The 22,195-nt window shown below is 41.3% G+C and overlaps 1 protein-coding gene across 1 annotated transcript in view; it reads right to left on the reverse strand.

Annotated features, from left to right (window-relative positions):
• LOC147014968 (deoxyribonuclease gamma-like) overlaps positions 1-12,887 on the reverse strand; it is a 41,224-nt gene extending 28,337 nt beyond the window's left edge. Inside the window, exon 1 of the mRNA XM_085849231.1 lies at positions 12,672-12,887. Within this exon, the coding sequence (XP_085705357.1) occupies positions 12,672-12,815 (144 nt within the window). The 5' untranslated portion in view covers positions 12,816-12,887. The remainder of the gene's footprint in view (positions 1-12,671) is intronic.
• Between the last annotated feature and the right edge of the window lie 9,308 nt (positions 12,888-22,195).

The raw sequence follows: 22,195 nt of genomic DNA on the forward strand, positions 1-22,195 counted from the left end.
CCGAGCTTTGTGGAAAGAACTCAGATTGCCCTCAGTTGGGTTTGCTTTCCATGAGGCAAAGGCAAGTTGTTTCAGGCCAACTGCCTCGCCACAAGCTTCAGTAAACCAAGGGCGGGAGGAAGGGTCAGACAACTGAACACGAGAGGGGATAAATCTGTGCATGAGGGAGAGCAAGTTTCTTTGAAAGAATTCCCAGGATGAGTTGATGTTTGAGAAAGTAGTGATAGGAGACCAGTCTGTCAGTTTGATGGCTGCTCGGAGACCCTGCCAGTCGGCTTGAGTGAAATGCCAGACTCGACGGCGGTGAGGTGGTTCTCTGATAACAGCCAGAGAGATGTCCACTTTGACAAGGACGTGGTCAGAAGAACCAATTGGAGCGAAGGAAGAGCAGCAGATATTGTCAGGGAAATTTGTCAAAATCAGATCCAGAAGAGATGGAGTACCATTGGTTGAGATCCGGGTCGGGAAGTTGACCGATTGAGTCAGTCCCAATGAGTCGCAGAAAGCTTTTGCTGAGGTGCCATGGCAGGTGAGAGAGGTACCCACACCGAGCCAACTGGCGTGATGACAATTGAAGTCACCACATAAGAGGAAGAGAGAGTTTGGATGAGAAGATATAAGATGGTCCATGTTTTCGGATAGTGAGGTGTAGATGGAGTCATCACTGTTCGGTGGACGGTACAGTACACATATAAACATGAGGTGGGAGTGGAGGGGAATCCGAAGCCAGAGGTATTCCTGGGGGTGTGGGGGAGTGAGAGCAGTGCATGGAGAGTGAGGAATAGAGTCTTTGATGAAGAGAGCAACACCTCCACCAGGACGAGGCTCAGGTCTGTCATACCGTAAGAGGGTATGATACTTGGGAGGGAGAGTATGATACTTGCCAGGGAGAGATACTTGGGAGTCAGACACGTCTTGGGAGAGGAAAGTTTCTGTTAGGCAGATAATGTCTGGTTTGTCAGTGGCAACCTGTATGGAAAGATCTGAAAGGTTTGAGCGAAGGCCCCGGATATTTGAGGTCCACACTTTTAATGAAGAGGAAGGGGAGGAGGCTTTGGGTGTAGGAGGTGGAGGGGGAGGGGGAGGGTAGGACAAGGGACGAGGGGGGCAGGTAAGGAGGGTTGCTGAAGGAGTGTGGGGTATTGCAGAACAGCGAGGGGAGGGGGCCGAATGAGGAGGAGAAAAGGCTCTGTGGTGCTGGGGGAGAGGGGGACAAGAGACAAGGAAGAAGGCAGTTGAGGATTTGAGGAGGTGGAGTGAAGAGATGGAGGTGAGAGGGCAGTGCAGGGAGGCAGGTTGGTGGATGAGAGGGGGGGCAACTTTGAGAAGCAAGAGTGAGGGCGATGAAAGGTGGCAGAAAGGTGAGGGCCGGACTTTTGAGAGAGGTGAGAGGGAGGCTTGGAGGAAGAAGAGTGGGATGGTTGCTTTGAGAGTGAGAGTGAGGGGTGAGGGGGGTGAGTTGGCACTGAAGTTGGAAAAAAAGAATGTTTCATGGAAAGCGAGCATCCATGGCAAACTGTGGTTTTTAAAAGTTTTAGGTCAGAGATGCGATTTAACACAATTCTTGATGGATGCAATGAAGGCGAATTCAGAGCATGGAGAGAAGAAGCGCTGTAATAGTTGGATTTTTTAGGCAAGGAATGAAGGAGAGGTCGAAATGAGAGCAGTCTGTTAAAATAGCAGAAGAGTAGTGCATTGTGAAACAGTAAAGAGTACCACATGTGTGAGAGAGGAAGATGAAGCATTATAATATCGTTTTTGTAGTTAAAAATAATGTATGAGAGAGTTCAACAGATTAGGTCATGGAAGTGTAAAAAAAAAAAAAAAATCGAGGAAGAAGACGAGGAGGAAGAAGAAGCAGAATCGGGAGAAGGTGAGCGTGTTGTTGTTGTTGGGTATGTATATGTATATGTATATGTATATGTATATGTATATATATATATATTTTTTTGTTGTTGTTGTTGTTGTTAATATTAATACAGTATATATATATATATATATATATATATATATATATATATATATATATATATATATATATATATATATATCTTCTTCTTCTTTCGGCTGGTCCCGTTCGGGGTCGCCACAGCGGATCCTCCGTATGATCTGCATAGTGATTTGGCACATGTTTTACGCCGGATGCCTTTCCTGACGCAACCCTGGTCGCCTCTTACGACACAGGGATATGGTACACCTATTTTAACCGGGGTATACACCGGCCCAGTACACTGGTACTCATTTCGCCGACCTTGGAAGGATGACAGGCTGAGTGAACCCCCTGGTGTATTAATTCAGTGGCTCAACGGGGATTGAACTCAGGACCTTTTGGATCCCAAGCCGCTGCCCTAACCACTGCGCCAACACCAGGCTATATATATATATATATATATATATATATATATATATATATATATATATATATATATATATATATATATATATATATATATATATATATATATATATATATATATATATATATATATATATATATATATATATATTTATATATATATATATGTAAATATATATGTAGATATGTAGATATATATATATATATATATATATATATATATATATATATATATATATATAGATAGATAGATATATATATATATATATGTAGATATGTAAATATATATGTAGATATGTAGATATGTATATGTATATATGTAGATATGTATATGTATATATATATATATATATGTAAATATATATGTAGATATGTATATGTATATTTTTTATATATATATATATATATATATATATATATATATATATATATATATATATATATATATATATATATATATATATATATATATATGTATATATATATATATATATATATATATATATATATATATATATATATATATATATATATATATATATATATATATCCCTGTGTCGTAAGAGGCGACCAGGGTTGCGTCAGGAAGGGCATCCGGCGTAAAACATGTGCCAAATCACTATGCGGATCATACGGATGATCCGCTGTGGCGACGAACGGGACCAGCCGAAAGAAGAAGAAGAAGATATATATATATATATATATATATATATATATATATATATATATATATATATACATATATATATATACATATATATATATACATATATATATATATATATATATATATATATATATATATATATATATATATATACATATATATATATATATATATATATATATATATATATATATATATATATATATTACACGAGGGGGTAAGCAACCTCAGTTTCCCACCAGACTCTCCGGAATCGCAGGCCGTCACACATGAATAACTTCGTGACATGGCAGGTCGATAATCGACCGTGAACGCCAATAACTCGACCACGTGACTTAGGGTCCTCCGTCTGATACCGTTTATCTAAAGGTCAAATGGTTTAATTACCGGGGGACACACACTCAGTATGTCTTGCTCAAACCGGATGACCTTGCCAGATCAGATGCAGCCGAGCATAACTGCTAAGAACGTACTGGCTAGAAAACAGATCATTGGGGGATAACACCCTGGCTAGACTGGAGTACGAACCATGCTGGACCAATGAAGGAATAGACAAAAACGAGCTGGAAACATTTCCACACAAGCATTTATTCACAATGGTGAGGAAAGGTATGTAGCACAGTGAATTGGGTGTATTCGTATGTATAGCAGGGGATAGCAAGGAACTTGTGGGGTACGGCAAAAGGCAAGCAATCTTACAAAAGCAGACTTATCTCATTATAACTTCTACAATCTTAACTCAGGTTAGGAGAGGCGCCAACACACACACACACACACACACACACACACACACACACACACACACACACACACACACACACACACACACACACACACACACGGAAGATGAGATAAAGCCCAGAGAGAGCAAGAAAGCAGATGAGGATAAACGGCCTCCAAATACCTGGTGAGATTGACGGACCATCGCAACCCAGTATGCTTAAGGAGAGGTAGGAGTCAGGAATACTGGTGGTGTCGAAGGTGTGGGAGTGAGTGGTGTGGTATAGTGCAATATTGGGGGTGCCGTGTCGTGCCAGAGGAAAATGGGATTGCGAGTCAGTAATGATGCTCTTTTGTCTGTCCACAGGAGACGGGATAGAGGGATAGAGGGGTAGAGAGAGAGAGAGAGAGAGAGAGAGAGAGAGAGAGAGAGAGAGAGAGAGAGAGAGAGAGAGAGAGAGAGAGAGAGAGAGAGAGAGAGAGAGAGAGAGAGAGAGAGAGGAGAAGATGCGTGAGGTGAAAGATCCTTAACCTAGCCATGTATAGGTTTGTTTGTGTTGCATGTACCTCCATGGGATGCTCCGCCTGAGCATTCCCAACTCGAGATGTGGCACATTATCTCTGGCTTAGTCACTTTGCCAGGGCTAGTGGCAACGTACACTCCACACTGGTCCGTCTAGCTGCACAGGGGTGGCAAACATTATCAGCCCGGCCGAGAGTCTCAGCAGTCTCCCCGGCCCAGGCCCTCAGGAAGAAGCACGTTCTCATAATCGTACACCCACAGCGAGCGAAGAGCCAGTGAAGGGGGGGGGCAATGAAAATGAGGCAACGAAGAGCAGCCAACGAAGATCCGAGAGGAGCAGAGAAGAGGGAGCGAATGTCTCTGCGCTCTGCCTTTTATAAGCCCCGGGCGAAGGGTGGGGTCATGACCTGAAAGCAATGTGCTGTGACCCAAATCCTGCTTCTCTTCTGGGCCTGAAATTGGGCTGTGGTCATGGTGAGGAAGTGACCCACTCATGGCTGGTCTATTCCCCTTCTAAAAAGTCTGCATTTTGTATCTGTTGTCTTTTTGATTCTCGGTCAGATCATCAATCCTCATTGAAGCAGGAAAGTGGATTCAACCAGTGGAAAGCACCTGAAAGGATTCGTGTTCATGAAAATGCCAAGAATCATCGGGAGTGCTTCACATAGTGGAAAGAATGGAAAGAAATTTAGCTGAAAACAGAGGAGTTATTGATGCGGAACTTCAGTCACAGATTGCGAAGGAAAAGCAGAAGTGGTATGATATCTTGACGAGAATCCTTCACTGCATAAAATTCCTTGTGACTCAGAACCTGGCTTTGCAGGGACACAGTGAGTCACTTCAGCAAGACGATGACTCCAATGTGGGAAATTTCCTTGGCTTACTGAAACTACTGGCCATCTTTGACCCTGTCATGAAAGAACACCTCACTCGGTCCACGTGGAAAGTCTTCCTGGGTCCACGTCTTATCTTTCACCGGGTGTCCAGAAGGAATTCATCCACATGATGGCATCCACTGTTCGCCAGAGATTACTGAGAAGCATTCGTAAAGCCAAGTACTATGGTCTCATGTTCGACTCCACTCAGGATCAGGCATACCGTGAGTAGATGTCAGAAGTAGTGAGGTACGTGGAAGTTGATTTTGAGAGGAAAACAGTCCATGTGAGAGAGTCCTTCCTTGGCTTTATCCAGATAAGCCAGAAGGATGCTGAGGGCTTGGTTGAAGGCATCTTGAAACAGCTGGAGAAGGACGAAATGGAGCTACAAGATTGTCGGTCACAGTGCTATGACAACGCTGCTGTAATGGCTGGATACAGAAGTGGTGTTCATCAAAAAATAAGTGAGAAAAACAACCTGGCAGTGTTTGTAAATTGCGACAATCACTCGGTCAACTTGGTGGGTGTACACACAACCAAGCAGGATACAATGATGGTCACGTTTTTTGGAACCATCAAAACTCTCTATGTGTTCTTCTCCCGTTCAACACAGCGCTGGGACAAACTCAAAAACGATGTGCCTCTGGTTGATAAGTCGGAGTCCGAAACCTGGTGGAGTGCAAGGACAGAAGTAGTGAAGCCCGTCAACAAGTACCTTGAGGAGATACTTCAAGTTCTCCAGGACATGATAGACAATGAAAACGAGACCAGTGAAACAAGTTGTGAGCAAAGCAGCTGTCTAGCCGCATGTTGAGTTACGATTTTCTGACTTTGCTTGGATTTTGGAACAAAGTACTCATTCGCATTGACCATATTCAAAAGAGGCTGCAGGATCCTAGCATGAACTTCCACGATGCTGCCCTGGATTTGAAAGCCCTCCGAGTTCATTTTGATGATGAAAGAGAAGTGTTGGTCAGTGACTCACTCGAAGGAAGACTCGGTCTGTCAAGAATGGAATATTGAAGTTGAAAGACGTCAGACGAAAGAAACGAATGGCTGATGAGAACATGAGAGATGCTGGGTTAACACCAAGGAGGAAAAGGACAGAGTCATGAAGGGAACACTCGACCATCTTCACAGATAAATAGAGGAAAGGTTCGCTCGTTTGCACAACACTGACGCCAAGTTTGGGTTCCTTCTCGATGTTGAGGGACTGTGTTACGGCGCCGACAGTAACGACCTAAAGAAGAAGTGCGAAAATTTGGGCGAATTGTACAGCTCTGATGTTGATGGACAGTAGCTACAGTCAAAGCTCGTTACTATGCCACCTGTCACGACCAAGCAAAAGTGGCATAGTAGCGAGAGTGGCATAGTAACGAGATTTTGTAAAAACGGCCTTATTTTCTCAAGTTACCCATCTGTAGTTAATCTTTAGACAAAATTTATTCCAGCAAGTAAAAGGCACGACTGTTGTATAAGCTAAGCGAACGGAGAACATACACACACTAACAGAGTTCACACACTAACATATGGCATGGCAAGAAATTCACGACACACAAAGCTTTCAAGAATCGTCGGCTGGCGCATCTTCTTTCGGCGGATCTCGTGCATCTCGTTGTCTAGCCGACCGCACGCTTGCATCACACCGGGCTTCCCGCTTCTCTGCTGCATGAACTTCCGGACGGTGCTACAAGCGCGCTGGGCTTCCTCGAACGGAACGATTTCCTCCTCGACAGTTACCTCGTCATCTTCGCTTTCCACCGGCTCCTCACTGCACAGAATCTCCTCCGCAATCTCCTCCAGCGTGAAATACCCGCCAGTCGCGAGGCGCTCGTCGGCTTCGAGAAAGTCAGACAGCTCGATCTCCTCGTTCTCGTGCATCTTTTCCTCGGCAGGCAGAGCTTCCCAGATGTCGGGCAGCTCCGCATCCTGTGGCTCAGTTTGGATCTCCTCTTCGATGAACTTGGCCTTTGCGAAACAGTTCCTGATCGTCGACTTGCCGACCTGCTCCCAAGCACGCCGGGCGACGTGTAGAGCATCGAGCAACGTGAACTTGAACTCCTTTCCCTAGTTCTTGGCCTCAAGCCGGCGGCATAGCAGGAGCTTCTTGTTGTGGCGCTTGAGGTTCTCTGATTCCTTGATCCATTGGTTGCGAATTGGCTGTCGTGTTGGGTGGGAAGAAGACCAGTTGGATGTTGTTCAGCTCGAGCTCGGGAGGGTGGCCAGAGAAGTTATCGAGACAGACCAGCACTCTGCGTCCCTGCTGGCCGAGTCATCTGTCCCACGCACGCAACATCTCCTCGAAAAGCTCCGCCGTCATCCACGCCTTCGAGTTCGCCTTGTACTTGACCGGGATCTCTTTGTTCTTGAAGGCACAGGGTTTCTTGGAATTGCCAATCACCAGAAGAGGGAACTTCTCGCTGCCGCTCATGTTTGCCCCAACCAGAAGAGTGATCCTTTGCTTGCTTTTCTTTCCTCCAGTACACCGCTCTCCCCTGAAAGCCATGGTCTTGTTCGGAAGCAGCTGCCAGAAGAGTCCAGTCTCGTCCAGGTTGAAGATGTCGTCTGCGGAGAACTGCCCGAGTAAGGGCCGGAGAACCTGTTGTTGCCACTCAAGAAGGGATTGCGAATCCACCGCTCCAGCTTCGCCCTGCACTGTCTTGAACGTGATGCCGTGGCGCTTCTTGAAATTGCCCAACCAACCGTCGCTCGCCATGAAGTCTGGGATGTGCATTAGCTCGGCCAGTTTCATCGCCTTCTCCTTGATCAGATCGCCGCTGACAGGCACATTCTGTCCTCTTGATTGCTTCAGCCACATGAGCACTCCCTCATCAAGCTTCGGGTCATGAGCCTGCGTCAACTTCATGCGCTTCGATGGAAATCCAGCTTTGATTGCAGCCTCGATTGCATCCTTCTTGCTGAGAATGCCCTTCACGGTGGTTCTCTTAACTTCGACGCCCCATTTCTTGCTAATCTCCCTGGCCAACTTGGACTGATTCGGCTCCTTCTTCGCAGCATCGATGATCTCCTTCTTCTCCTTCAGCGTAAAGTCAGTTCGCTTGCGTTTCTGAGCTGACATTATGGGCTGAATTTGAAAAAAAATGATGTCACTGTTGTACGTGTGCCTGCGTGTCTGTGTGTGTGCTCGCGCTTTTTTGTGTCTCGTTGTGCGTGTTGTGATTGGCTTGTTGTGGCTGGCATCGGGGAGAAGAATCGCGTGTTTTTACACAGTCTGACTATGCGCATACGTATTGAGTTATGTTGTGCGCAGCTGGAGTGTAGTTCGTCGCTTCGCCTTTGGACGTGAGTGTGATAATCGAGCACTGTGCAATACAGACTTTTTCACGACTCGTGCCTTTTAACAGTCACACAGTAGTGGCATGGTAGCGAGAGTAGGGGGTGGCATAGTAAATTTATTTTGTATTGAATTTTGTCGGGACCGAGCAAAAGTGGTATAATAGCGAGAGTGGCATAGAAGCGAGGTGGCATAGTAACGAGCTATGACTGTATATGAGAGAGTTCAACAGATTAGGTCATGGAAGTGTTAAAAAAAAAAATCGAGGAAGAAGACGAGGAGGAAGTTAAGAGGAAGAAGAAGCAGAATCGGGAGAAGGTGAGCGTGTTGTTGTTGTTGTAGGGTATTTTTTTATTTTTTTATTTTTATTTTTTGAGATAAGAAAGAGATTAGTTGGGAGAATGGGGGATGTTTGGAAAGTGGGGAGGATCAAAATTGAAGGTAATGGGGAGGATAGAAATTGAAGGTAATGGGGAGAAAAAACAAACAAAAAAAAACAAAAACGATCGAACACCGAGTGGAACCGGTAGGCCTCAAGCCTAGGCCGAGGCCTCAAGCACAGGTAAGAACGTCGACAAAAATACTCACAAAATAGCACGATTTTTGAAACAAAACCGAACTAGCAACACACAGTAACATATAGGTGAGAAAATTAAACAGTTAAAACGGGACAAATAACAACCGGTAACTTAGCTTTGAGAACGTCAGCAGGGAGCCCCAAAGGAGACCTCTCGCTGCTCTAAAACCGGAACCGGAAGTCCAATTTTCTTGATACAGGTCCAGATTTAGACTCATTGAACCTCAATTCATTCAAAACAGTGGAGAATGTTTCATTCAATTCATTCAAAAAATTATTCAACAATTCATTCAAAAACAAGGATTGTGTGTTAACCTTTTGAACCCTGAGCTTCTTGGACTTTCTGTTCCCCCACCCTGGGATCCCTTCAGAAAAATAATTGAAAAGTTGAAATTTGTTTTATTTTTGTTTTCTGCGTTTAAAATTATTTTTCTAATCCTGTAATTACAATTAAATGATATTTTGAATCAAAGACTGTCTTGCTTTCTTTCTTCTTGAGTTTATCACCAATACTCCAGTTTGTGGTTCCATTCAAACGAGCAGTCATATCCCGACTTTCCGATAAATAAGAATTCTTCACAGTCCGTGCACCAGTGTATTGTCTTGCAGCGTTTTGGCAAGTCCTCGTCCTTTTCCCGAGAGTTCCTTTACTTTGCCATGATGTCCTTCTCTCTGCACACAACACATCGATTGTTGGTAGTCGCAGGTGGAGCCTTTTCTACATCATGGTGAGCATCCCGTTTCAGTCGTCGCTCATCCTGAAACTGCTGAGGGTCGATTACCAAATGCTATTTCAGTGGATTGAACATCTCCTGCAAGTTCCTGACAGTTTCTCCAAAAATAAATGGAAATTGACTGCTCTCTTGTGTGGTGGAGCATGGCACTTTGTGAAACCCATCAGTATGTATGCATTGTACACAGTGCACATGAAGAATTTTATTACCAAGCGACCTGCCCATTTATCGTGGCGGTGGCATTTCTGCAATTGAGTAATTTGCTCATTTTTGTTTGTCCAACCCCCCCCCCCACCCCCCATATATGCATTATGGGCCTTCACTGCTTTTGGACAAGCAAGAGGAATCTTTCTTTTGTCAGCACCATCATATCATTGAACATGTTCAAGAGGGGAAGAGCCATAGATTGAGGTGACAAATAATATGGGCCACTTTTCCTGCCAAACTATAAGAGCAACAATCCCATTGAAGAGAAATTCCCATTCCCCTTTTTGATTTCATTGTTTCACCTTGTGAGGGTCTTGGGAAATTGTCTTCTGCTGGTCATAGTAGTTCCACACCTCCTTATCCCTTGTTGTGTGATCATACACTTAACCACCTGAACTGAGGTGTTGAATCTGTCAGTGTACAGGGAATAATTCCATCCTGAGAATTTGTCCGTCATTCGGACGACCAGGTTCCCTGTAACCCCAAGGTTATCGATAGCTTCAGCATAATCTCTCCTCCCAGTGCAAACTTCAACATGACACTGTAAACTCCCAGTCCATCCTGGGGGAGTCAGGACTTGGTCCATCCCCTCCACGTCCTCTGCCCCACCACGCCGTCGACCTCGACCACACCCCCCACAAACACCTCTGTTAACTCCCACAGCATTGTCGTCAGTAGTGTCAGTTTCACTTTCCTGTTTGAAAAGTCATTCCCGACTCAAAATCACTATCATCATCATCATCATCATCATCATCATCGTCGTCATCATCATCATCCACATCATCATCATCCACACCTTCCTCATCAACAGACATCACATTTCGACTCATTTTGGAATGATTTTTCATGAGAAACCTTCAAAAACGTTCGTGAATCTCGTGCTACAACTTCCGCAGAATATTCACTTTGGTGTATTGACGAGGATGGGCCGATTGTGGTGTGTAACAAAGCGTGTGCACGGGGAAATCCTCCCTCGCATTTCCTGAGCTGTCCATGTCAACATGGAGCGAAGATCAGGTGCAATATAATGGAGCAACTAATTGCTCAGGAAGTTACTCGTGATAAACAAGAGCATGTGGTGCCCGGTAACCGACCTTCCGCTTGGGCTTATGGAGGTTTCTTGAGCAGCTGGTTTCCCTCAGCAAGGGTGAGAGAGTTAAAAAAAAATCTCAAATTCGCAGATTTGAGTGAAGATTACAAAAATGTTAGAACTAATTTGTGTGGTTACAAAAAGCAAAACAATTATAAGGTCTTCTGAATATTTTCAAGTGTTTTTTTTTGTTTGTGTGTTCGTATGTTATTATTTCATGGGTAAACCATAGCATCAAGAAGCCACAAATTTTGGGTGTCGGTCCTTCAGAATCTGACCAAGGTTTTAAGCGACAACACATTGCTCTGTTTTCAGGCTGCCAAAGGCCACTAGAAAGTGTATATTGGGATGTGGGGTAAGACAGTGCGGTCGCCGTCCCACAGACAAAAGGTAACCACCATGAGGCTCGTAACTTCATCGCTGTTCAATGTCCGATACATCCCAAAATAACCGCTGTGAAAAGCTCACCCAGGTGGGCAGCGGAGGGTTCCATCTCCCCCCAATCTTTGGACAGCGCTGGGTAGCCACTTGTGGTCATCAATCGAATTCACAAACATTCCCAATGAAACATTGTATTCATTTTTAATTCCTCAAGAGAGTACATAGAAGTGAAACATAAAAAAAAAAAAACAAGCAGACAATTCTCAAATTCGATATGTTATGATGACAGGTTATATCTTCCAGAAGTATGTATTTAATTTTTTCCCCAAATTAATATATCCTTTTCAATTAAATCACTTAATATCATTCATGTGAAGATATGCAAGAGATATTTTGGATATCTTGGAAAATTCCTTGGAACAAACATGAAAATCTAATCTGGATAAATTTCTGCTTCTTCTCATGAGACAATGCCAATTATTGCTGCACCTTTTATCCAAATATCATTCAAAAATGTATAAGCAGAAATTTATTTTATAAAAACATCGCATTTTGTTGTATCTCTCCTCCCACTAAACTCATTTTCATGTCACATTGGATTCCTAATAAAGAAATGCCTTTGCAACTCACCTCTGTAACAACTTGCAAACTTTATTTTCTGATTCCTAAAGGAATATTATCTCCACACCCTAATTACAAAAAGAATATCGGGGTGATCGAGGCACATTGCAACTCTTGACTAGTTTAGGGAAAGTGTTATGTTCTTCAAACCAATCATTAACCATATTGGCCTGTTTTAAGGAGGTATTTTACCAGATTGATAGTGTCTCTTAATGTCTGCAGAGCATCGCATTCGAATCAAAACATCTTTCTGAAAATTGACTATTTGTTTGTGAGAACCTTTTGATTCTAAGGTGGTGAAAGTCATGAAGCAACTCTTCAGAAGTTGTATTTACTCCTTCAGAGGGATCAAAACACCCAATTGATGGAACACACATTTAGTAAATCACTTCCAACTCCTTCATCTGATTTTACAGCACAAACAATTAAAATAAATGCCTTATAAATGACAACAATTTCACTGAAATGTGTGATTTATTATACACTTAAGCAAATGACAAAATTTTCAATGGAACTGTCTTTATTTTTGCAATGAAGACAGGAATTACTTTCCTGGTTATTTTCATCATCTTCACTTTTAAAACTTCCATAAAAACCCCCATTATCATGCACAGATTTTGCTTACCTTGATTATCTCCTGGCTGACTGTTGGACATTGCGATTGAACTCTGTTGCGGACCAGCCCACTGTATGAACAAACTTTCAAAGCATGGTTGATGTCAAAACAGCAGGCAAGGATGAAAAAGAACAAGAACAAAGACTTATGCATCTTTTACTGGCGAGGAAAACAGTCGGCAAACTGTTCAAACTGCAAACTAAAAGGTTCACACAAGTGGTGAGGTCGAAGTTGGTCCTTCTATAGCACTTCTTGACACATTTTGTGCCAAAGGTGTGGCTTTGCTGATGAGAAGTGCTGATCGATGCTTTCTGCAGGTAGGGACATTGTGATAAATAACAGGCTCTAATTTACAACACGTTTCGTTCCTCCACACATCATAAATCAAGAAGGAAACTTTTATGTTCCGGTTGAACAAGGACACACTTGTTTCAAGAAGGAAAGAACATCTTTATTAAAAGGACATTCTGTTCCCTCCACCGAGTCGACATGGTGGTTAAATGGTTAGATTTGTGGTCTCTCAGAGATCTTGAAAAAGTCTCATTCAAAACAATTTTTAAAAAGGTAAATTTGTCTTTTTGATCAATTTGTATACCTTGACGATGCTCATATGAGAGCGAAAAGCATGGTTGATGGTTGATGCATGGTTGATGTCGAAGAGCATGATGCATGGTTGATGTCTTATTCAATAACAGATGAAATTGATCTCTCATTTTAATCAATTTAATAACAGGTTTAATTGATCTCTCTTTTTAAACAATTTAATTACAGGTGAAATTGATCTCTCTTTTTAATCAATTTATAACAGGTGAAATTGATCTCTCTTTTTAATCAATTTAATAACACGTGAAATTGATCTCTCTTTTTAATCAATTTAATAACAGGTTAAATTGATCTCTCCTTTTAAACAATTTAATAACAGATGAAATTGATCTTTCTGTTTAAAACAATTTCATATCAGCTGGAATTGATCTCTCTTCTTAAACAATTTAATCACTGATGAAATTGACATCTTTTTAAACAATTTAATTACAGGTTTAATTGATCACTCTTTTTAAACAATTTAATTACAGGTGAAATTGATCTCTCCTTTTGAACAATTTAATCTTCTTCTTGTTTTTCTTCTTCTTCTTTCGGCTGCTCCCTTTAGGGGTCGCCACAGCGGATCATCCGTTATGATCCGCATAATGATTTGGCACAGGTTTTACACTGGATGCCCTTCCTGACGCAACCCTGGTCTCCTCTTATGACACAGGGAGATGGTACACCTATTCTAACGGGGGCATACACCGGGCCCAGTACACTGGTACTCCCTTTGCCGACCTCGGAAGGATGACAGGCTGAGACAACCTCCTGGTGTGTCTTAATTCAAGCAGACAACGGGGCTTGAACTCAGGACCTTTTGGATCCCAAGCCGCTACCCTCACCACTACGCCAACACCAGGCTTTTTTAAGCAAACACCAGGCTTTTTAAACAATTTAATAACAGGTTTAATTGATCTCTCTTTTTAAACAATTTAATAACAGGTGAAATTGGTCTTTCTATTTAAAACAATTGAATATCAGGTGGAATTGATGGCTTTTTAAACAATTTAATAACAGGTGAAATTGATCTTTCCATTTAAAACAATTTAATATCAGGTGGAATTGATCTCTCTTCTTTAACAACTTAATAACAGTTGAAATTTATGGCTTTTTAAACAATTTAATAACAGGTGAAATTGATACATCTATTTAAAACAATTTAATATCAGGTGGAATTGATCTCTCTTCTTCAACAACTTAATAACAGGTGGAATTGATCTCTCTTCTTCAACAATTTAATAACAAGTGAAATTGATCTCTCTTCTTCAACAACTTAATAACAGGTGGAATTGATCTCTCTTCTTCAACAATTTAATAATAGGTGGAATTGATCTCTCTTCTGCAACAATTTAATAACAGGTGAAATTGATATGTCTATTTAAAACAACTTAATAACAGGTGAAATTGATCTCTCTTCTTCAACAATTTAACAACAGGTGGAATTGATCTCTCTTCTTCAACAATTTAATAACAAGTGAAATTGATCTCTCTTCTTCAACAATTTAATAACAGGTGAAATTGATATGTCTATTTAAAACAATTTAATAACAGGTGAAATTGATATGTCTATTTAAAACAATTTAATAACAGGTGAAATTGATATGTCTATTTAAAACAATTTAATAACAGGTGAAATTGATATGTCTATTTAAAACAATTTAATATCAGGTGAAATTGATGTCAATTTAAAACAATTTAATAACAGGTGAAATTGATATGTCGATTTAAAACAATTTAATATCAGGTGAAATTGATATGTCTATTTAAAACAGTACTTCAAACTAATTTGCAAATGATCTTCACAAAGTGCAATATTAATTCTTCCAAATTATAATCATCATTTAGACTTTTTAAATATTCTGATATTCTTTTAAATATGTCATTAATTCTGATATTCAAAGACGATGACCATTGATTATTCTGACAGAGATCATCAGACGTCACGATGTGTTGACTTTATCTTCATGTGTGCGCATTGTGACTGGAGAATCTCATTGAAACCTGTACATCATCAATCTATTTCACAAAATGTTCTTTTATTTGTTCTGTATGATTCCACACCCATCGGAATTAATGGTAACAAAATTCAAAATGTTCCAAGACTTCTTGGTCATAAAGTCCCACATCTGACCTTGTCTGGGCCGGTTTAAAGAAATATGCACACAGGAGAGACAAATCAGAAAGTTCTTATCGCCTTGGTCAGAAACACAAACGCACAGGAATGCAAGCAACGGTCGAACAGCGGTCCAACTACCAGCAAAGCAATTCTGGACAGATTAATATATCAGGCTGTCAGCATCACATAATTCTTTTACAGAGGTTTGTCAGTACACAAAGGCTTGCCAGCACATTGATTAGAAATCTAAGAACAGAGAGAGAAAGGGAGGGGAAGAGAAGGGAGGAAGAAAAAGAGAGGACATGGAGTACATCCAGAGAGCAATTCGAGAATAATGACAGAATAATACAGGAAAGCAGACATAAAGCTATGGAGGCAATTGGCTTTTGGACTTTTGGCTCCAATACATAATAAGCAAGAGAGGATATATTTGATTACAAGTTCCAATAAAATACATTTGATTATAACTTACAATAAAATGAGTTACATCAAGGTGACTATATGTGGAGTAATTAGAAACAGGGGTCGTGAAAAGAAAACAGGTGTAGCAATTAATGTTAATAGAAACGGGTGTGGTAATTAGAAACAGGTGTAAACTGAGACAACAATACTTATTAATGGCCACATTCAAACAGATTCATTATAAAACGACCAAAACAAGGAAGACTGACTCAATCAGTCAATTTCCCGACCCAGATCAAAGCCAATGGTTCTCCATCTCTTCTGGATCTGATTTTGACAAAATTTCCCTGAAAATATCTGCTGGTTTTCCTCCACTCCAATCACTTATTCAGACCACGTCCTTGTCAAAGTGGACATCTCTCTGGCTGTCATCAGAGAACCCCCTCAGCACCGTCGAGTCTGGTATTTCACTCAAGCCGGCTGGCAGGGTCTCCAAGCAGCCATCAAACTTCTAGACTGGTCTTTCTCTACTTTCTTTCGCAAAGCAGCCATCGCTACTTTCTCCAACATCAACTCATCCTGGGAATTCTTTCCAAGAAACTTGCTCTCTCTCATGCACAGATTTATCCCCTGTCGTCTTCAGTTGTCACCCCCTTCCTCCCGCCAATGGTTCACTGAGGCTTGTTACGAGGCAGTTGTCCTGAAACAACTTGCCTTTGCCTCAGGAAAGCAAACCCAACTGAGGGTAATCTCAGTTCCTTCCATCAAGCTCAGTACAAGTGTGTATTTACCCTCAGGAGAGCCAGAAAACATCTTTCTAAGGTCAAGTCTGAACTCTCAACCTCTCTCCCTTCTCCAAATCCTGGTGGCATCTAATCAAATCTGTTTCTGGTGTATGCTCCCCTCCATCCCCTCCCTTACCTCAAATGGCCGCACTGCTGAGACCGCATGTGAAAAAGCTGAATGCCTAAACTCGGTGTTTGCATCAAAATCTTGTGACCAAAACCCACTGCTTTCTGTACCAACCTTACACAGTTGCATGCAACTGTCCCTGGTCTCTGTGTCCTTTTCTTCTGACAAGGTGGAGAGCTTGCAGTCAAACCTCGACTCAGATTCTGCAACCGGTCCAGAAGGCATCAGCCCACGTGTCCGAAAAACCTGCTCGCTCCTCTGCTCTTGCTCACCCTCTCTCTGTTCTATTCACCCTCTCATTTGCTCAAGGTCATCTGCCATCTGCTTGGAAATCAGCAAACATCACTGCCCTGCATAAAAAGGTGCAAAAACAGTTCCCTGTAACTGCAGACCAATCGGCCTTCTCCCAATCATCAGCAAGGTTATGGAATCCATCATCACTTCAGACATTAAGTCCTTTCTCTTCTCTAATGGCCTGATTTCCGATCATCAATTTAGTTTCAGACCAGGTCACCCTATGCTGGATATGCTGCTTCTGCTCTCCCAACAATGGATGGAGGTCCTCAATGCCGGACATGAAATCAGAACCATATCCCAAGACATATTGCGTGCTTTTGACACGGTCTGACACCTTGCCCTGCTCACCAAACTCTCTTCATATGGTATCCAATGCCATCTCCACTCATGACTCGCAGACTTCCTCTCCTGTCACAGTCAACGTGTGACCCTAAATGGAGTTCTTTCATCCCCTCTTCCTGTCCAGGCTGGAGTTCCTCAAGTTCCTGGAAAATCCTCTTTATCTATTTGCTGATGACTCCACCCTCTGCCGTACCATCGGTCATCCCTCAGACCGGCAAGCAGCAGCTTCTTCACTCACTGCAGATCTGGGTAAAATCAAAAAATGGTCCAACACGTGGAACATGTCTTTCAATCCGGACAAATCTCGCACTCTGACTTTGTTTCTCCCAAAGGACCGTTTCGAACCACACCATTTCCAAAGCCAGTCGACGACTGGTAATCCTCCATCGTGCAACGTCCTTCCTTGGCCCACCTGAGTTCTTGACCACATACAAAGCTTTCGTCCACAGCCTGATGGAGTACTCCCCTCTGGTCTGGTGCTCCTGCCTCCGACCTTTCTCGGCTTCACGCTGTGGAAACCAAGGCATTTCGGATCATTTGTGTCTCCCGCGCTGAGACTGCCTTTCGGCCACTCACTCTCTCGCTGCAGGCAGGTTGGTGGTCTTTCTGTTTTCTACTGTGTCCTCTGGTCTCTCCCCTCCCCCCCCGCCCTCTCTGTGATTTGTCCCCACAATATTTCCGCAGGTCGCTCAAGGTCTGCCATCAACGCCCTTCTGGTAACATTACCAAAATGACGAATCACTGGTCACCTTCATTCTTTCATTCCTCTTTTTCCAACTTTTGGAACAAACTCCCTCACTCTGTTCAATCCCATTCTTCCCTCCAGGCCTTCAAAACAGCTGTCCACCACCACCTCTTATCATCCCCCATACAAATCCTCAATCTTTTCTGCCCCCATTAATCCAACCCAAACTCACCCGCTTCAAATTTCCTGCTTTCCTTCCAGAAAGTCCCTGTAATGTCCATCTTGTATACCCCGTGTTCCACACATCTAATGTCTCCGTTCCCCACTCTTTTGTCCTTCCCTCTCCCACCCCTCTTGTCTCATGCCCCCCTTGCTGTGCGTTGTCTGTGAGCTCTCATACGAGCCTCGACAAGATCGACAAAAATAAAATAAAACTAGAACTGCCACTTTATAACTTCTGGCAGTGATGACCGGTACCCGTACACGAAGCCTTTGATACGACGTGAGACTTAAACGACGGTCGCAAAGTTTCGCGACGATAGGATGAGCGGTTCTGGGGAAAACGATATTTGATGTTGTTCTTGAATCCGACGTGGCTGCCAAACTGTGTGACCTATCGATTAGAAATTAAAAAAATTCTATTCACCACTCGTGTGCGATACGTACGTGAAGTTTACCCTCGATCTGACCGGCCGTTCTGGAGAAGAAGAAGAGAAGGTTTTAGGGTAAATTTGACGTGGCCGCAAAACCGTGTGACCTTTCGATTAGAAATAAACAGATTTGTGAAAGGATATCTTGGGGAAAGTGTGCGTGAATTTTTGCCTCGATCTGTCTGGCTGTTCTGGAGAAGAAGATTTAAAAAAATTATTAATTTTCAATCCAAGATGGCTGACGAACCATGTGACCGATAACATCACAAATTTATATTCTGCTTCAAACCGTGTATTGGAACATGTCTGTCAAGTTTAGTGTTCATCGGAAAATGTGTGTTTTTCTATCCAAGATGGCCGCCACACAATGTGACTTGTGATGTCATAATTTTGAGCATGTCTTATTTTCGCACTTCATTATTTACTCTTCTTCGTCATTGTTTACTCTTATTCTTCATTTTTTACTCTTCTTCTTCATTTTTTACTCTTTTTCATTTATACTCTTCTTCTTCATTTTTACTCTTCTTCTTCATTTCTACTCTTCTTCTTCTTCTTCATTATTTACTCTTCTTCTTCATTATTTGTTCTTCTTCATTTTTTACTCTTATTCTTCTTTATTTACTCTTCTTAATTTTTTTCCAACATGACTGCCAACATGACTGCCAAACCATGTGACCTATCAATTAGACATTAACAAATTTACATTCCCGACTCCTGTGCAATATGTTTGTGAAGTTTCCCCTTGATCTGACCAGCCGTTCGGGAGAAGAAGATGTTTGAAGGTTTCCGGTAAATTGAAGATTGACGCCAATCCGTATAAGTGATCAATAAGAAATCAACAAACTTGTGAAAGGACCTCATGAAGAATGTGTGTGTAAAGTTTCCCCTCAATCTGTTTAGCCGTTCTGGAGAAGAATATTTTTTTTTTTTAAATCCCAAAACAAGATGGCTGCCAAACCAAGTGACCAATGACGTCACAATATATTTTTTCTACTGTGAATTGTTGTGCAGATGAGGCTCAAGAAATTTCAAATTTTTCCGATGCAGCGTTGTACCTAACGAATTTTTACTGGCACACCTCTTGACCGATGACCTCACGAAAAATCAACCTGTTTCCCTTGAGGAGCTTATTCAAATGTTTGAAGTGAAAAAATTTTCCATCGCACCGTTTCAGAGATACAGAGGTCCAAAGTTTTTCGGTTTTTTCAAGATGGCGCTCTCACCACGTGACCTATGACGTCACAATTACCAAGTAAGTTTGCTATCAAAAAAGATACATACTATGGTGAAAATGTCGTGTCGATCGGACTTTACCGTTCTTGAGAAAATGATTTTTAAAGCGAAAGAACACGCAAATTGCCGGCGGAAAAAGAATAAATAATAAAGAATAAGGAAATAAACAGAAGAAAAACAATGGGGTTCCCTGTCATTCTGACAGGGAACCCTCATGAAGTATAAGGAAGTCCACTTCTCCACTTGTGTGAACTGTTGGTGATGCATTCATTGCATGGAGGAACTATAATGTCGACTACAGTCATGCGCACTTAACGACGGGGTTCCGTTTTGAGAAATGCGTCATTGTGCGAACATCATATATATATATATATATATATATATATATATATATATATATATATATATATATATATATATATATATATATATATATATATATATATATATATATATATATATATATATATACATATATATATACATATATATATATATATATATTTTCGTTTTCGAACATCGAACTTACACAAACGTAGACACCTCGGCTCGATGGTGTTGCCTATTGCTCCTCGGATACAAACCTGTACAGCATGTTACTGTACTGAATACTGTGGGCAATTGTAACACACATCCAAGATTGAGGGAAGACACGTTAGTTTTACCTTTGTGCTGTTCATGACGGCCATCGGTGTTGTTAGCAGCAGCTTACAATCTTATCTCGCATCGATTATCGAAAGGTGAATAATTTGCGTTTGCATTTTATAAATATGTAATCATTGAATCGATGTTATAATTTACAAATGAAGAAACGAGCTCCTGTCAATTGTGTGATATATTTTGGGAACAGTGCGATTGTTTTAACAACATAAAAAGCTTCACCAAAAAATAAATTTGTGTTTTAATTTCGACGAAGAACAACGATTTATTCGCGGAATTCTTCAATTCAAAGGTAATTTACTTGCTGGAAGGTAAACGTGGATTCATTGGTTCAGTTTGAAAGCGATTTCCTTGAATCCCGATTTAGCACGATCCTGTTTTTTTAGCGATGACGTTTTATGGACCTCAGCGATCGCATTATAACAGGGCCACACTGTCGTTTATAATCATTATGAGGTATTATGTACTGTACAGCGTACATAATTGTATGTGCTATTTTTGTACATTACGAGGTAGTTTTTTATTTTTTTTTATTCGGGCTTCAAGCATGGCTGAAGCCCTATTGAATTCTTTTGCATTATTATTATTTTTAAAGGCGTTTTATGTTCTACTGACCGATTTTGTGGCGGATCTGGAGGGAAAACTGTTGGATGAAAATAAATGAAACTTCAGAGGATAATTACTCACCACCTGAAATTTATACTTTGAAACATTTGATGACGTAGGTCACGTGGTATGGCGGCCATATTGGATTTTATCCAAAACCTAAAAACATCTTCTTCTCCAGAAGGGATAATCTGACATCCTCAATCTTTTGCACACATTTGCTCAGTTCCACGGGAATGTTAAGTTGTTAATTTGGTTCAAATCGTTATTTAATTTATATAATTTAAAATGATGCCGATTCTCCTCATTAAATATGCAAAATATGCAAATGAGAGTTTAAAAAATTTAATGACACCTTTAGATCGGACATAAACAGGGGACTCCCAATATATTTATACGATGTCTGTTTTTGACCCCAGTGAGGCCCCAGAGCCCCCCAAAGTTGAAAATGACCCATTTTTGAAATGTCATAAAATGAAAACAACGCTTGGATGAAATTCAATGAAACTTATCCATTTAATAACTCTCCAGCTGAAGTTTATACTTTGAAAATTTTGATGACGTGGTCACGTGGTATGGTGGCCAGATTGGATTTTCTCCAAAACCTCAAAACATCTTCTCCAGAAGGGATAACCCAACAGCCTCAAGCTTTTGCACACATGTCCGATATTCCATGCGAATGTTAAGTTGTTAATTTGGTCAAAATCGTTGTTTAATTTATTTCATTTTAAATGATGCCGATTCGCCTCATTAAATATGCAAAATATGCAAATGAGAGTTGAAAAAATTTAATTACAGATTTAGATAGGACATAAACAGGGGACTCCAAATATGTTTATATCTTGTCTGGACTTGACCCCAGTGAGGCCCCAGAGCCCCCAAAAGTTTAAAATCACCCATTTTTGAAATGTCGTTAAATGAAAACAATGCTTTGATGAAATTCAATGAAACTTAACACCTTAATAACTCTCCACTTAATGTTTATACTTTGAAAATTTTGATGACGTAGGTCACGTGGTATTGCGGCCATATTGGATTTTCTCCA

Source organism: Eptatretus burgeri, chromosome 12 (assembly GCF_056783735.1).
Source record: "Eptatretus burgeri isolate ZD-2024b chromosome 12, Ebu_testis_v1, whole genome shotgun sequence".
Lineage (NCBI taxonomy): Eukaryota > Metazoa > Chordata > Myxini > Myxiniformes > Myxinidae > Eptatretus > Eptatretus burgeri.